The 17,169-nt window shown below is 48.7% G+C and overlaps 1 protein-coding gene across 1 annotated transcript in view; it reads left to right on the top strand.

Moving 5' to 3' along the window:
* Positions 1-77: 77 nt before the first annotated feature.
* ryr1a (ryanodine receptor 1a (skeletal)) overlaps positions 78-17,169 on the top strand; it is a 60,270-nt gene continuing 43,178 nt past the window's right edge. The window contains exons 1-36 of the mRNA XM_063013809.1: positions 78-125; positions 1,907-2,026; positions 2,233-2,325; positions 2,440-2,460; positions 2,719-2,793; positions 2,880-2,958; positions 3,033-3,145; positions 3,265-3,364; positions 3,491-3,587; positions 3,759-3,833; positions 3,958-4,114; positions 4,270-4,434; positions 6,126-6,247; positions 6,371-6,566; positions 6,650-6,785; positions 7,027-7,122; positions 7,497-7,615; positions 7,701-7,834; positions 7,946-8,187; positions 8,269-8,461; positions 8,668-8,884; positions 9,137-9,241; positions 9,921-10,024; positions 10,110-10,193; positions 10,500-10,659; positions 12,026-12,173; positions 12,255-12,457; positions 12,535-12,709; positions 12,790-12,998; positions 13,232-13,590; positions 13,668-13,797; positions 13,885-14,045; positions 15,122-15,284; positions 15,687-15,773; positions 15,856-16,082; positions 16,802-17,169. The exon at positions 16,802-17,169 is cut by the window's right edge and continues 62 nt beyond it. Of these exons, the coding sequence (XP_062869879.1) occupies positions 78-125; positions 1,907-2,026; positions 2,233-2,325; positions 2,440-2,460; positions 2,719-2,793; positions 2,880-2,958; positions 3,033-3,145; positions 3,265-3,364; positions 3,491-3,587; positions 3,759-3,833; positions 3,958-4,114; positions 4,270-4,434; positions 6,126-6,247; positions 6,371-6,566; positions 6,650-6,785; positions 7,027-7,122; positions 7,497-7,615; positions 7,701-7,834; positions 7,946-8,187; positions 8,269-8,461; positions 8,668-8,884; positions 9,137-9,241; positions 9,921-10,024; positions 10,110-10,193; positions 10,500-10,659; positions 12,026-12,173; positions 12,255-12,457; positions 12,535-12,709; positions 12,790-12,998; positions 13,232-13,590; positions 13,668-13,797; positions 13,885-14,045; positions 15,122-15,284; positions 15,687-15,773; positions 15,856-16,082; positions 16,802-17,169 (5,281 nt within the window). The remainder of the gene's footprint in view (positions 126-1,906; positions 2,027-2,232; positions 2,326-2,439; positions 2,461-2,718; positions 2,794-2,879; positions 2,959-3,032; positions 3,146-3,264; positions 3,365-3,490; positions 3,588-3,758; positions 3,834-3,957; positions 4,115-4,269; positions 4,435-6,125; positions 6,248-6,370; positions 6,567-6,649; positions 6,786-7,026; positions 7,123-7,496; positions 7,616-7,700; positions 7,835-7,945; positions 8,188-8,268; positions 8,462-8,667; positions 8,885-9,136; positions 9,242-9,920; positions 10,025-10,109; positions 10,194-10,499; positions 10,660-12,025; positions 12,174-12,254; positions 12,458-12,534; positions 12,710-12,789; positions 12,999-13,231; positions 13,591-13,667; positions 13,798-13,884; positions 14,046-15,121; positions 15,285-15,686; positions 15,774-15,855; positions 16,083-16,801) is intronic.

The raw sequence follows: 17,169 nt of genomic DNA on the forward strand, positions 1-17,169 counted from the left end.
GCTGAAGAAGGACGTCCTTCAGCTACCACACACACACACACACTCCAGCGTCCGAGTGTGAGGAGGAATCAGGGATCATGGCTGAAGCTGGAGAAGGAGACGAGGAGATCCAGTTCGTCCGGACTGTGAGTAAAAATCTGCTCGTGTTTTTACATCCTGATGTAATTTTGGGTTCTGGAACTTTTACTGAAGGTTCCACCAGAGTTCAGAACTTTCAGGTCAACACAAGGTCCACAGTTTTCATTCTGCTGCTCAAAAACGTTCTAACATCCTGACGTCCTGCTCAATATTTTAGAGTATCTTTGTTAAAACTGTGCTGGTGGTTCAGCAGGTCTCCTCTTTTAGAAAAGATCCTGCAAAGATTACACCAAAAGTTTAAGAACGTTGAAGACCTGAGGGGCGTTTATGATATGAGAACAGAATGACAGAAAGACACCCGGTGGATTTAGTGTGGGTGTAGCAGCAGAACGTTCTGCGGCTCCGTGGGTTCGGTGCTCAGTCCCGGAGGGTTCCGGCCGGTTGGTGGCTGTAGAGCTGTAGATTGGCACCAGCAGGTGTGTGTTATTGTTATCTGCTTATAATAGACCCGGGAGGGGGTGGGGTGGGGGGGATGCACGCTGGCATGAACACACTGCGTCAGGGGGTCGTGATTTACAACCCCAAAAGCTTCGGGACAAACCGCTGTCAGCTGAGTTTAGGGTCATGTTACAACAGAACCTGAAACCATTATTATATTTATTATTATCGTTATATTATTATTATTATTATTATTTTATTATTATTATTATTATTATTGTTATATTATTATTATTATATTTATTATTATTGATATACTATTATTATTATATTTATTATTATTATTATTATATTTATTATTATTATTGTTATATTATTATTGTTATTATATTATTATTGTTATTATATTATTATTATTATATTATTTTATTATTATTATACTTATTATTATTATTATCAATAATAATTATCAATAATAATAATATGGAGCTTGGGGTGGCTGGGATTCAGGGTTCAGATCTCCAGTGGTGCTATCACCCGGTCGATATATACGTGACCCTTTATAAAGGCTGATTTTTTTGGGATGAGTGGAGGTTTTACAGAGACGTGTTCTGGTTCTTTGTGACTGAATCCTGGGTTCTATTTTTACCCCCCGGGTGGATTAACGCCCCTCTGGGTCACAGCTGTGATTTTCTGTCTGTGTGAGTAAAGCGTTACAGAGACGCTCGGTGGTATTGTTCACCATCACACACAGAGAATCATCAGGGATCTGATCACACAACCATCACAGGAACAGAACAGAACAGAACAAAACAGAACAGAACAGAACCAGTGCTCCGTCTGTGTGAGTTGTGTTTGCTCTGGTGTTCTGTGGCGGTTCTGTGGGAGCTGTTACATGTTAAACTCCCTGGATTTACTTTCATACCAACTGCTAACAGCTGAGTTACAAAACAACACTGGAAACCAGTCAAACACCCCCATCATTTACCCCCCACCATTTACCCCCTGCGCCAAACTTACCCCCGTTTACTAAAGTATAAAATTCTGTTATCCAAATTTTATTTCTACAGAAATAATTCATATGTGCATAAAATGTACCATCTATTCATTACCTTATAATAATAATAATAATAATAATAATCATTAAAATAATATTAAAAATATAATAATAAATAATAATAATAAATAATAATAATAATAATAAATAATAATACTTAAATAATAATAATAATAATTATAAATAATAATAATACTTAAATAATAATAATAAATAATAATAATAAATAATAATAATAAATAATAATAATAATAATAATACATAATAATACTACTATAATAATAATAATAAATAATAATAATGTTTAATGTTTGTGTGTGATTGTGTGTGTAGGAGGATCAGGTGGTTCTTCAGTGCACAGCGACAATCCTGAAGGAGCAGATTAAACTCTGTCTCTCCTGTGAGGGATTTGGAAATCGTCTGTGCTTTCTAGAGACAACTTCTAATGCTCAGGTAACTCCTCCAAACCTTAAATAACCCCTCCTCACCTCAAATAACCGCTCCACACCTCAAATACCCCCTCCTCACCTCAAATAACCCCTCCACACCTCAAAAACCCCCTCCTCACCTCAAATAACCCCTCCACACCTCAGGTAACCCCTCTGATTGTATATGTATACTTTCTGAGGATCTGATCTGCACCACCTTGTGTTTTTCAGAACGTCCCACCCGATCTGGCGATCTGCGTCTTCATCCTGGAACAGTCTCTGTCTGTACGAGCTCTACAGGAGATGCTCTCCCACACCAGTGAGGTAAGAACACCAGTCCCACACCAGTCCCACCAGCTCACGGTCGGGCGTCCCAATACTTCTGGTTGTGTAGCGTACGTCTGAACGTCTGTAATGATGTTTTCTTTTCTCCTACAGGACGTGGATTTGGATAAATGGGTGAGTGTTCCTTTGTTTGTTTGTTCCTTCTCTGTGCAGCACCGTCGATCAGCCATCAGAGGGCGTAATTGTCTCGGTTATGAGGAGGGTATAACTCCGGATCTTCCTCATAACTGCGACAGTGACGCCCTCTGCTGGCTGATCGATGGTGCTGCACAGAGACGGGGGATAACGGAGATCTGTGCATATATAAACCTGTTCGGTGCAGGTGAAAAGAAGCGGTCTGTTATTCACTTCTAATGATTTCTCCTGACTCAGTCCTCGCAGGGCGGAGGCCACCGGACACTCCTGTACGGACACGCCATCCTGCTCAGACACACCCACTCCGGCATGGTGAGATCAAACGCTCCTATCAAACACTGAACATGAACACATCGCCGCCTTTTCTGTCCCGCCGTGACCGTCTTGTCGTCCCGCAGTACCTGAGCTGTCTGACCACGTCCCGCTCACTGACCGACAAGCTGGCCTTCGACGTCGGGCTGCAGGAGGACTCCACAGGTACTGAGGAGAGTTTTGTTGTGATACGGTTGCTTCGGAAAAGTATTTTACGTTGTTTGGTGTTTCCCCGGCAGGTGAGGCGTGTTGGTGGACCATCCATCCGGCTTCTAAACAGAGATCCGAGGGCGAGAAGGTCAGAGTGGGTGACGACCTCATCCTGGTCAGCGTGTCCTCCGAAAGATACCTGGTAAGCATACAGTTTAGTCGTAGCCAGTTCCTCTTCCTCTGCCGGAAACCCTGATGGTGTACGAGGAGGGTGTATTCTCCTGACACGCCCTCCCACCGATGTATAACGTGTGTTTACAGCACCTGTCCTACGCTAGCGGGGACCTGATGGTCGACGCCTCCTTCATGCAGACGCTGTGGAACATGAACCCCGTCTCCAGCGGCTGTGAGTTAGTCGAAGGTACGATTAGGAACACTTTGTTTTACATGTATGACCCTACTGACCCTAATGGTCAGGCGTCCCAATACTTTTGGCCCTGTAGTGTAGGTTAGGAGAGTGATGTGATGTGACGGTTCTGTTGTTTAGGATTCCTGACCGGCGGATACGTGCTGCGTTTGTTCCACGGTCACATGGACGAGTGTTTGGCCATTCCTGCTGCTGACCAGGGGGACGAGCAGCGCAAGTGAGCACACACACACACACACTCACACACTCACACACACACACACAACACACACTCACACACACACACACACACACACACACACACAACACACACACACTTAGGTGAACCCACACTTCTAATATATAATGTGTGTACTTTCTCTGCTGTGTGTGTGTGGTGAACATTTAGACACGCCCATTACGAGGGCGGGGCCGTGTGCAGCCACGCCCGTTCTCTGTGGAGACTTGAACCTCTCCGTATCGGGTGAGTCCGTAATCACGTCTGTAATCATGATAATACGTCCATTAACTCACATGAACACCCAAGTGTGAACGCGCTGGTGCTCCCCCCCCCCCCCCCCCCCCCCGCCCATCTCCTTCTTCACCAGGTGGAGCGGCAGCCATATAAAATGGGGAATGCCGTTCAGGGTGCGGCACATCACCACGGGGCGCTACCTGAACCTGGACGAGGAGAAAGGGCTGCTGGTGGTGGATCCAGAGAAAGCAAACACCAAGAGCTCAGCGTTCTGCTTCAGAGCATCAAAGGTCTCAGATAAACACCTACAGAGGAACCGTGTTCAGAGTGATGCACACACACACTCAATCACAACTAACAACAAGTGTGTGTGTGTGTGTGTGTATGGTGTGTGTGTGTATGGTGTGTGTGTGTGTGTACGTGTATGTGTGTGTGTATGGAGCAGGAGAAGACGGAGGTGGCTCAGAAGCGTGAGGTGGAGGGGATGGGAGCTCCTGAGATAAAGTACGGTGAGTCCATGTGCTTCGTGCAGCACGTGGCGACGGGTCTGTGGCTCACCTACGCCTCCGTCGACGCCAAATCCGCCCGACTCGGTCCGGTGAAGAGAAAGGTAACTCAGGGTTCAACACTTCAGGGTTCAGGGTTCAACACTAGATAAATAAATAAATAACCTGCTTTGTGTTAATGTGTTAAAGTGGCGGTTTGGATGCTCATGTTGACTTGTGGAGTCCATCAGACTGAATTTAATACTGTAATAAACACATAAAACAACTGGACAACAGTACTGACGTCCATTTATTTTTGACTCACAGTAGACTGGACTGGATGTGATTAAAAGGTTCTGGTCATGTTAAAAACACGTCTTTGTTCTAGTGTTTTCCCTCCACTCTGTACTGCAGTGTTAATGCGGTGTTGGTGCAGTGTTTTATTATGTTATTGAACTGTTGTTGCAGTGTTTTGTTATGGTGTTAATGCAGTGTTGTTGAAGTGTAAAATTGGCAGTGTTTTACTGCAGTGTTAATGCAGTTTTGTTACAGTGTTTTATTATGATGTTGTTGCAAAGTTGTCACAGCATTAATAAAGTGTTGTTGCAGTGTTAATACAGTGTTACTGCAGTGTTTTGTGTTATTGTTGCCATGTTTTGTTATGGTGTTAATGCAGTGTTTTTGAAGCATTGTTGCAGTGTTATTACAGTGTTAATGCAGTGTTGTTGCAGTGTAGTTACATTGTTAATGCGGCGTGGGTGCAGTGTTTTATTACAGTGTTGTTGCAGTGTGTTATAATGTTATTGCAGTGTTGTTGCATTGTGTTACTACAGTGTTAATGCAGTGTTGTTGAGGTGTTGTTGCAGTGTAGTTACATTGTTAATGTAATTGTTAATTACACATGGCTGTGTGCGGCTGGATTGGATAATCAGTATGAGGTAGGTGTGTTTATCGGGTACTTAAGTGTGTGTGTGTGTGTGTGTGTGTGTGTATTGGCTGTGCATTAAGGTATAATTCCACTCCACTGTAATATTAAATGGGTATCAGCGCTGTGTTTGGGTTACTGGTGGGTGGGATGGAGTTCACTCGTTCTGCTGCTTCGTTCGTGGGTTGCCAGATTGATTTTGTGGATGCATTACTGTGAAGCGCTGAGTCTTGGTTGCCTGGCGTATTTAATTGACCCATTTCCATGGAGCACTGCTGTTTTGCTTTCATAGCTGTTTTGCCTTGAAGAGCTGCTTTGTCTCTTATTAACTGGTTTTGCCTTGTAGAGCTGCTTTGCCTTTTTTATAGCCTTGCTTTTATGTTTTGCCTTATGAACTGTTTGGTTTGCATTGCTGTGGTGGTTTTGTAGTGTTTTGCTTTGGTTTTCATTTAGTTTTTGTTAAGAAAATAAAATGTATGACTTTCTATAGTGCCTCCCCTCCTCATTTTTGGGGGTAAATATTTCCCTGGGTGGCATTGTCGATAATGTTGGTTTGGTTAGTAAAATTTGTAAAAGCTTAATTTAGCTTCGCACCACTCAAACTCTCTCTGTCCCCCTTTACCCCCCAGTACCGCCTCGTGCTGGGGTCGGTCTGCCACATAACGTTATTGCAGTGTTATTGAAACGTTGTTGCTGTGTTAATACAGTGATCTTGTTTGCGTGATTTATTATGGTGTTATTGAAGCATTGTTGCAGTGTTTTTTCGGTGTTGTTTTAGTGTAATTGCAGTGTTTCAGTGAGTTAATGCAATGTTAATGCAGTGTTATTGCAGTGTGTTAATGCAGTGTTGCTGTAGACGTCAGTGTGTACGTTGTGTCTCCGTGTCCGTAGGCGATTCTTCATCTGGAGGGTCACATGGACGACGCCCTGACCGTGGCTCGCTCTCAGACCGAAGAGTCTCAGGCTGCTCGAATGATCTACAGCACGGCGGGACTCTTCACCCAGTTCATCAAGTACACACACACACACACACACACACACACACACACACACACACACACACACACACACACACCGTCACGCTCCCCAAACATGTGGACACGGCCAGAACGTCACCTCCTCCGTCTCTCCTGCAGGAGTCTGGACTCTCTGAGTGGGAAGAATAAAAGTTCAGGTTCTCCTGGACCGGCGTCTCTGCCGCTGGACTCGGTGGTCCTGTCGCTGCAGGATCTGATCTTCTACTTCCGACCACCGGAGGACGAGCTGGAGCACGAGGAGAAACAGAGCAAGCTGAGATCTCTCAAGAACAGACAGAACCTGTTCCAGGAGGAGGTAGAACATCACACACACTGTGTTGGTTACTGTATGTGAGTCACTGATGCACAGTGTAACACTGTGTGTGTGTGTGTGTGTAGGGTTTGATCACTCTGGTGCTGGACTGCATCGATCGACTGAATGTTTATAACACAGCCGCTCATTTCTCTGAATTTGCTGGAGAGGAGGCAGCCGAGTCCTGGAAGGAGATCGTTAACCTGCTCTACGAGCTGCTGGGTAACAACACACACCACACACACACACACATACACACAAAAACTGCACCACACACAACACCTTGCTCTTCTTGAATGGTTCACGGTAAAAACGTTGTGGGGACCAGAACTTTTGGTCCCCACAATGTTTTTAGTCCCCACTGTGAGATTGTGCAAATGGATTGTGTGTGTGTTGTGTGTGTGTGTTGTGTGTGTTGTGTGTGTGTGTTGTGTGTGTGTGTGTGTGTGTTTTCTCTGCGTAGCGTCTCTGATCAGAGGGAACAGAGCTAACTGCGCTCTCTTCTGCGATAATCTGGACTGGCTGGTCAGCAAACTGGACCGACTGGAGGCCTCGTCAGGTAAATATGGTGCACCACGATCACTGGAGCACAAACACCAACACTGACCACCGGTGTGTGTTCTGTTCTAAATGAATTTGATTCGGCACAGTGTTTACACTGGATCCCGTTCCTGACCCAAAACTCCTATTTACCTGGGTGTGGGACCTGCACTGAGAGCGCACTGGTACATGTCTCCTGATGGCTAAGTTCACATTCTGCCACATACCTTCTGTATTTAGGAGACTAGCCTGGGATTCGAACCCCCAGAGTAATTAGAACAGTAATTAGTACCCACTCAATCAGAGGAGTTCTGGTCCTCAGATGAAAGATTCCTCTGATCACGTTGATGTTCCCTCATCACCAGTTCAGAACGGCGTGTTTCTGCCCCCCAGGTATCTTAGAGGTGCTGTACTGCGTCCTGATCGAGAGCCCCGAGGTGCTGAACATCATCCAGGAGAACCACATCAAGTCCATCATCGCTCTCCTGGACAAACACGGTCGCAACCACAAGGTTCGCATCCCAAACCACCACTGGGACAAGATCTCAGACTCTCGGATGTTCCTGACCCTCGGTTCTCTGTTCTCTTGGTCTTCAGGTGCTGGACGTCCTCTGCTCTCTGTGTGTGTGTAACGGCGTGGCCGTGAGGTCCAACCAGAACCTCATCACCGAGAACCTCCTGCCACGCCGTGACCTCCTGCTTCAGACCCAGATCATCAACTACGTCACCAGGTGATCCTGGAGCAGAAACGTCTACTTGATATTTTCATTATTAGACGATCAGAGATGTGCACATGAGTTCTGCTTTACTTCACGTTTCTTCTCGTCTCTTGTGGTTTGCAGCATGAGGCCGAACATCTTCCTGGGAACCTGTGAGGGATCCACTCAGTATAAGAAATGGTACTACGAGTTGATCGTGGATGGAGTGGATCCCTTTTTGACGGCCCAGTCCGGTCACCTACGCGTGGGCTGGGCTCTGACCGAGGGGTACAGTCCTTACCCCGGGGGAGGTGAGGGCTGGGGCGGTAACGGTGTAGGAGATGACCTCTACTCCTACGCCTTCGACGGTCTTCATCTTTGGTCGGGTAAGTGACCTGTTCCTGGACGTACAGGCTGAACGAAAGAACGAGAACTCATCGAGTGAGTCTCATGGTGTGTCTGTTCAGGGCGTGTCCCCCGTCAGGTGGCTTTGCCCAATCAGCACATTCTGGCGGCGGAGGACGTGGTGAGCTGCTGCCTGGACCTGAGTGTGCCCAGCATCTCCTTCCGCGTCAATGGGCATCCGGTGCAGGGCATGTTTGAGAACTTCAACCTGGACGGCCTGTTCTTCCCTGTCGTCAGCTTCTCTGCTGGAATCAGGTGGGTGTTCCTAGCAATGACCTCCTCCAACCCTGAGGTCCTGAACCTCAGCATGATGCACTAGGAGAACGTTAGATAGAACATTAGATAGACCCTCAGTGTGATGTGGTAGGAGATCGTTAGATGGACTCTCAGCATGGTGTGGTAGGTTAGTTGCTAGCGAGACCCGTTCTAATTGTTGTTCTGTACATGTTCTCCTCTTGCAGGGTTCGGTTCCTCCTGGGCGGTCGCCACGGTGACTTTAAGTTCGTGCCCCCGCCGGGTTACGCGCCGTGCTATGAGGCTGTTCTGCCCAAAGACCGCCTGCGCATCGAGTTCATCAAGGAGTACAAACAGGACATGAACGGTGTGAGGAACCTGCTGGGTCCGACGCAGTGTCTGTCCCACACGGCCTTCACCCCCAATCCGGTGGACACCGTGCAGGTACACGCTACACGTACACGCTACACGTACACGCTACACGTATGATCGGACCGTTCTGTAAGAGGGGGCGGGGTGATGGTACCAGCACTGCTCACTGGTACCAAAGGTATGTGGTGTTACGTGGATCTAGGCATTATGCGGGACATCAGTGCCCCCTCAGTGCAGGTCCCAAGCCCGGATCAGTAGGAATTTAAAGGAAACGTCTGATTGGTTCTGACTGGGTTCTGATCTCCTCTGCTGTGGTGATTGCAGATCGTTCTTCCTCCACATCTGGAGCGGATCCGAGAGAAACTGGCCGAAAACAGTCACGAGCTCTGGGCTGTGACCCGCATCGAACAGGGCTGGACGTACGGACTGGTGAGACCACGCCCTACACACGCACACGCACATACACTATGTGGACAAAATTATTGGGACGCCCCTTTTAATTCACGTGTTTCAGACACAACAGTCACTATCAGGTGTAATAAATCAATCATATAAAGGAAATGATGTGCTTCCAACTGTGCAGTAACAGTTTAGGGAAGGTCCTTCCCTGTTCCAGCATGAGCTCTATAAAGACGTGAAGAGAAGCTGCACAGAGTCCTGAGCTCAGCCTCACTCAGCAGCTCTGGGATGAACTGGAACATCGACTGATCGATCAGCGCCCAGCCGTGGAAATGCTGTCATCTTCTGACTGAACGGGCACAAATTCCCACAGTCTTGTGTGAAGCTTCTCAGAAGAGTGGTCACTTTGTTTAAATAACGTTAGTACTTGAAGCAAATGGTCGGGTATCCAAATACTTTTGGCTAATGACCAAAAGGTCGCTGGTTCAAGCCCCAGTACAGCATAGATGCCTCTGTTGGACCCTTGAGCGAAGCTCTTCACCCTCTAAAATGTCGTACACATGAATATAAAGCACACACACATATATACTCAGTACATCACACAATTTAACACTTGCATTTCTCAAACACAAACATGGTAGGTTCCTGATCTAAACCCCCAGCACTGTTATTTTAACCATTTATTATTATTATTATTTTTACTCTTCAGTTCCGTGACGACAACAAGAAGCTGCATCCGTGTCTGGTGGACTTCCAGAGCCTCCCAGAGCCTGAGAGGAACTACAACCTGGCCATGTCTGGAGAAACACTTAAGTGAGTGTGTGTGTGTGTGCGTGAGTGTGTGTGTGTCGGTAGGTAGGTTGGTAAACTTGACTTTATTAACTTGCCGTCTTTACAGAACGTTGCTGGCGCTGGGTTGCCATGTTGGTATGGGAGATGAGAAAGCTGAGGAGAACCTGAAGAGGATTAAACTGCCCAAAACGTAAGTCGGGTCATCAGAGGGTGAAAGTGCTGCAGTTACGCCCCCTGCTGGCTGATCGATGGTACTGCACAGAGACGGGGGATCATGGAGATCAGTGCGTGACTCTCCGGATCTCCGTATGAACCCTGGTGCAGGTGAAAAAAAGCGGTCGGTACTGCACACGTGTCGGAGGGGGCGTGTGTTAGTCACGACTCTTCCAGCAGTAGAGGGGAATTGGATATGACTAAATTGGGAGAACAGATTAAAAATACTTGTTGGCGTGTTTTGATCTGAAATGTTGAAACGATGATGTCTCAATGCTCCCAGTTACACGCAGAGTAACGGATACAAACCCGCCCCTCTGGACCTGAACCACGTCAAACTGACCCCCAACCAGAACACCCTGGTGGAGCGGCTGGCTGAGAACGGGCACAACGTGTGGGCCAGGGACCGGGTGCGCCAGGGCTGGACCTACAGCATCGTCCAGGTAACACTCCAGCAGACGTTCTCATCCAGAAGAACTTCCTCACACAAGTACATGTACACACTAGTTTAGGAACAGGAACCTGCTGGAACTCTGGTAGAACCAACGATTAGCTGTAGAAGGTCAGTTTCAGGTCTTTAATGTCTTTGAGGATGTTGAGAGACTCAGATGTTTGAACAGACAAGGGAAGTTCGTTCCAAAACCAGGGTGCTGGTACAGAGAAGATCCTTGATGCTCGTCTTCCTCAAGTTCTGGGTGGAGGATCAAGACGAGCCAGACTTGTAGCTCCAAGTGCTTGTTCTTTAAGGTAGATTGGAGCTGGTGATGATGTGGCAGAGTTTGGGTTTGTTTAAAACAAGATAAGCAGCTGAATTTTGTGGACGCATGAAGACCAGGTCAGGAGGGAGCTTCAGTTGTCCCACCTCGAGATGACGAGTGATTGGACGAAAATCTGAGTGGCTTCCATAGAGAAGAACGGATGAATCTTTTCGATGTTGTGGAAGACCGGCGTGATCTTGTCATGTTAGCAACTAAGACGTGGTAAAGAACCGGGTTTGGTACGTTCTACAAGGTGGATTGGTGCTGGTCCACCAGGTAAAGTTCCCATTCTTTACTCCAGTAGATCCAAAGCAACCAAGTCGTACCGTCACCATCCGTGAGGACTTTCTGTGACTTCCTTGGATCGGACCACACGGACCAGCTTTCACTCCCCATGTGCATCAATGAGCCTTGGCCGCCCGTGACCCTGTTGCCGGTTTACCACTGTTCCTTACTTGGAGCACTTTTGATAGATACTGACCACTGCAGACTGGGACACACCCCACAAGAGCAGCTTGGAGCTGGTGATGATGCAGAAGGTGGACTGGCGGCTGGATTGCTCTACACTGACAAGGCATAACATTATGACCACTGACAGGTGAAGTGAATAACACTGATTATCTCTTCATCACGGCACCTGTTAGTGGGGGTGGGGGTAGGGGGGTGTATTAGGCAGCAAGTGAACATTTTATCCTCAAAGTTGATGTTAGAAGCAGAAAATGGGTGAGCGTGAGGATCTGAGCCAGTTTGATGACTGGGTCGGAGCATCTCCAAAACTGCAGCTCTTGTGGGGTAAGTCTCGGTCTGCAGTGGTCAGTATCGGAAGGAACAGTGGTAAACCGGTGACAGGGTCATGGGCGGCCAAGGCTCATTGATGCACGTGTGGTCCGATCCAACAGACGAGCTGCTGTAGCTCAAACTGCTGAAGAAGTTCATGCTGGTTTTGGCAGCAAAAGGGGGACCAACACAATACTAGGAAGGTGGTCATAATGTTATGCCTCGTCAGTGTATATGATTAATGATCTCTAATCAGTCTGTTATCGATGTTTAGGACATCGTGAACAAGCGGAACCCTCGTCTGGTGCCCTACAACCTCCTGGATGAGAAAACCAAGAAGACCAACCGAGACTCGGTGTGCGCGGCGGTCCGAACCCTGATCGGCTACGGTTACAACATCGAACCTCCGGACCAGGAGAGCAGTGAGTCTGATCCGTACTTTGGTTAAAACGAAACGCCGCGTACACGACGGGTCCTGGTTCCTGATCTGCGTCTGTCCTCAGGTGGCCACGTCAGTAACGGGACGGGACATAAGATCCGAGTCTTCAGGGCTGAGAAGTCCTACGCCGTGACCCAGGGGAAATGGTACTATGAGTTCGAGGCGGTGACCGTCGGGGAGATGAGGGTCGGCTGGGCGAGGCCGAGCGTCCACGCGGATAAAGAGCTGGGCTCAGACGAGCTGGCGTACGTCTTCAACGGCTGCAAGGTATATAATCGTATAGAGTATACAATCGTATAGAGACGCCCTTCCATGACGTTGGTGTGTAATTCTCGTCCGTTCAGGCGCAGCTCTGGCACGTGGGCAGCGAGCCGTTCGGGCGCCAGTGGCAGCCGGGCGACGTCGTGGGCTGCATGATCGATCTGGCCGAGCAGAACATCATGTTCACGCTGAACGGAGAGATGCTGATCAGCGACTCCGGCTCCGAGATGGCCTTCAAGGACGTCGACATCGGAGAAGGTACGGAGCTCCCACGATGCATCAGGAGCAGATATTTTAATCCTGGTTCTCCTACCTTCTCATCATACCTTCTCCTCCAGGTTTCATCCCCGTCTGCAGCCTGGGTCTTTCTCAGGTGGGTCGGATCAACCTGGGCCAGAACGTCAGCAGCCTGAAGTACTTCACCATCTGCGGCCTGCAGGAGGGATTCGAACCTTTTGCCATCAACATGAAGAGGGACATCACCATGTGGTTCAGCAAGAGCCTACCGCAGTTCATCCCGGTTCCAGCCGATCATCCTCACGTTGAGGTGCAGAAGCACTGATCTCCATTATCCCCCGTCTCTGTGCAGCGCCGTCGATCAGCCAGCAGAGGGCGCCATTGCTGCAGTTGTGAGGAGGGTATAACTCCGGCGGAGGGGATTCCTCATAACTGCAGCAATGACGCCCTCTGCTGGCTGATCGACGGCACTGCACAGAGACCCTCGGACGAGTCCGTATAACGTCGTCCACTAACTAAAACTTCTCCGTCGCTGACCTGCAGGTGTGTCGCGTGGACGGCACGGTGGACAGCGCCCCCTGCCTGAAGATGACCCACAGGACCTTCGGCTCCCAGAACGCCAACACGGACCTGCTCTTCCTCAGGCTCAGCATGCCCATCGAGTTCCACGAGACCTTCAAGGTGGAGGCCGGGGCGACGCCCCTGACCCGCGCCCTCACCATCCCCGAGGACCAGGCCCTGGAGGTGGATCCCAACTCGGAGTACGAGCTGCTGAAGAAGAGCGCCACCCGCAGGGAGCAGGAGGAGAAGGAGAAGGAGCCGTCCGTGCCCAAGGAGGTGCCGGGCGCCAAGGAGGCGGAGAACGAGAAAGACGTGACCACGGAAAAGAGCAAAAAGAAAGGGTGAGGGGGGGGCGAAGATTCTGTTTATTCATGACCAAAAGTATGTGGACACCTACATGCTTCTGTATGATCCACAGGTTCTTCTCTAAAGCTAAGAAAGCAGCTTTCGTTGCTCCGCCACCGGTGGTGCCCGCCGTGCCTCGCCTGGTGGAGGACGTCGTCCCTGACGATCGAGATGATCTGGACATCATTTCCAGCACAACTACAGTACGTCAGAGCGTCCCTAATGACGATAACGTCACTGATGCAGTACGTGATGTGTTTATTCTCTTTGATCTTTCTTGGTGTTTGCAGTATTTTTACTCGGTGCGGGTGTTTGCCGGGCAGGAGCCCAGTGGAGTGTGGGCAGGCTGGGTCACTCCTGATTACCACCAGTACGACCTCCATTTCGATATCAGTAAAGTGAGAAACGTCACCGTTACTGTGGGTGATGATAAAGGCAACATCCACCACAGGTACATCCATCATCATCATCATCATCATCACCATCAACATCACCATCATAACCAACTGGTTCACACTTACTCCACTTTCTGCACTTTCACACTTTAGCTCAGCAAAGGTTCTAATTAAAGGTTCTTGGCTGGGGTTCTCAGCAGATGTTCTGTTAGAGTTCTTAGTTAAGGTTCTAATCAAAGGTTCTCAGTTAGAGTTCTCAACAATGGTTCTCAGTTGGTGTTCTCAGCAGGAGTTCTCAGCTAAGGTTCTCAGCAGGGGTTCTCCGCAAAGGTTCTCAGCAGGGGTTTTCAGTTGGAGTTCTCAGCAGAGGCTCTCAGATAAGGTTCTTGGCAAAGATTCTCATTTGGGGTTCTCAGCAAAGGTTCCAAAGAATGGTTCACAGTTGGAGTTCTCAACAAAGGTTCTAAGCAAAGGTTCTTAATTGGAGTTCTCAGCTAAGGTTCTCGGCAGAGGTTCTTAGCAATGGTTCTCAGTTGGAGTTCTCAGCAGATGTTCTGTTAAGGTTCTCAGCGAGGGTTCTAAGTTGGAGTTTTCAGCACTAGATGTTTCATGCTGTAGTTGATACGTAGATGATGAAGTTTATTTATTTCTAAGCTGAGGAGTGATGAGTTACCAGGACGTGTGACTTGTAAGGGCGGATTAAAGTTGTTAAAGCGGTGGTAAGAATGCTAACATGAAGTCCCCTACACCAGGCTCCAGCAGTGACGGGTCTATAAACAGGAGAACAAAAGATCACATGAGGTGACGGTGGGGTTTATTTTTACCTAACACAGCTCACTCAACCCTGCGTCAGGTACTGAATCTTTATCTGAAACTCAGCTCTTCTGTAGCTGTTCATTTAACCCCTTATTTTAATCATATCTATTTCCCCATGGCTCTCGCTGGCTCTGCTCACATGCCACCCACGCTGGGCGATGAAGGTAAAGTGTCCAGCTGGGTCTCTGCAGTGGTGGGCTAACATCATAAAGGGATGAATGAGGGATCTAGACCCAAATCAGGGGACGTTAGAGGTCATTAGGAGGTCATTAGGAGGTCGTTATGAGGTCGTGACCTGTCCCTTTGTGTTCCCCAGTATGAAGCGCAGTAACTGCTACATGGTTTGGGGTGGAGAGTTTGGTGGATCCCAGCAAACACGCATCACACAGGAGGATCTGGTGATCGGCTGCCTCGTGGACCTCGATACGGGTCTGATGACCTTCACGGCTAACGGCAAGGAGGTGAACACCTTCTACCAGGTGAGCATCATCTTCCCTCTTCATACCGGTGAGGATCTTATAATCATCTAGTGATTGATTTTAGAGGCCATGGCTTTGAAAGTCCAGATATGACTTCAAGTGCCTGTGGAGGTTTGGTAGAGGATGGGGTCCAGGAAGTTCCAGTAAAGTCTGGTGGGATCAGTAGAGGTTCAGTAGAAGGTGTGGGGTGCAGAAAGTTCCAGTGAAGCTTGGTGGGACCAGTGGAGGTTTGGTAGAGAGTGTGGGGTCAAGGGAAGTTCCAGTAAAGCTTGGTAGGACCAGTAGAGGTTCAGTGCATGATCAGTAGAGCAGAAGGAACCAAGCATGTGGGTGGAGTGATGGTAGGAACTGGAGAAGATCTGGACCACTTGTACGTTAATAATAAAGTTTGTGTATTTTTAGGTGGAGCCGAACACCAAACTCTTCCCGGCTGTGTTTTGTTTACCATCCAGTCAGAACCTGCTGCAGGTGGAGCTCGGCAAGCTGAAGGTCTGTAGCTAAAATAAACCTGTAGCGTTAGTAAACATACGGCGGGTCTGAACATCCTGTGATTCTTCTCCTCTTGGTTTAGAACATCATGCCGATCTCGGCCGCCATGTTCCGGAGTGACAGGAGGAACCCGGTTCCACAGTGCCCCCCCCGGCTCGACGTGCAGATGCTGACCCCGGTCATCTGGAGCCGCATGCCCAATAATTTTTTGGCTCCGGAGACGGGACGTGTCAGCGAGAGACTGGGCTGGGTGGTGCAGTGCACGGATCCGCTCACCATGATGGCGCTGCACATTCCTGAGGAGAACAGGTACGAACCAGGAGCAAACGTTCTCCAGCTCTAACATCATATAACATCATATTTACAATAATAATCGAGAACAACATTAGATGAGGCACCATCACCAAGCTACGACTGATGAGACCCTTGGTCTGGTCAGTAGCCACGTATGGACATCAAGTCTGAATGCTGAAGAAAGAAGAAAGACCCATCCATACTTTTGAGAAGAAGAGCATCAGAAACCTGCTGAAAATCTCCTGGAGGAAGATGATCACCACTGAGCGAGTGTACGAGATTGCCAGAACACAAAAGGAGCTCCTGAAGTCCCACAAGTCCCCACATGAGGACATTGAAGACAGATTTCCTGTATGGCAGACATGTGGAAGGACTCCAGACCAAGAATAAGCTGGATTGATGACATCACAACATTGATTGTGTTGTCAGGGGCGACATGAGACAGAGGGCGTCAGAGAAATCTGAGACCTTGAAAAGGCGCCAATCCATCACAGAGCTTCAACCATTTCCAGTCAGGAATAGCCAACTGTGTCTGTGTAGACGCCCTGCTGGCTGATAGGTGCTGCGCCAGTGTAGGATCAAACTGAAGGAACGTCTCACTGATCACTTAACGTCTATAATTATGGTTTATATGATTTATTTTTACTCTGTGTGAAGTGTTACGTCTCTTACTGACACCAAGTTCTGATATGAATGTTCTGAACTCCCATGGCTGCTGTGTGTCCCTGCGTCAGGTGTATCGATATCCTGGAGCTGTCAGAGCGGATGGACCTGCTGAAGTTCCACCACCACACCCTGAAGCTCTACAGCTCGGTGTGCGCCCTGGGGAACAACCGCGTGGCCCACGCCCTCTGCAGCCACGTGGACGAGTCTCAGCTCTTCTTCGCCATCGAGAACTCCTACCTCCCCGGTCCCATCCGCAGCGGCTACTACGACCTGCTCATCTCCATGCACCTGGAGTCGGCCAGGAGGAACCGTCTGATGACCAACCGCGAGTTCATCGTGCCCATGACGGACGAGACGCGCTCCATCACGCTCAGGGCTCACACCCTCCCCGCCGTGGGCCTCTCCACCTGCCTGCGACCCACGCTGCACTTCTCAC

This window comes from Trichomycterus rosablanca, chromosome 18, assembly GCF_030014385.1.
Source record: "Trichomycterus rosablanca isolate fTriRos1 chromosome 18, fTriRos1.hap1, whole genome shotgun sequence".
In the NCBI taxonomy this organism is placed as follows: Eukaryota; Metazoa; Chordata; class Actinopteri; order Siluriformes; family Trichomycteridae; genus Trichomycterus; species Trichomycterus rosablanca.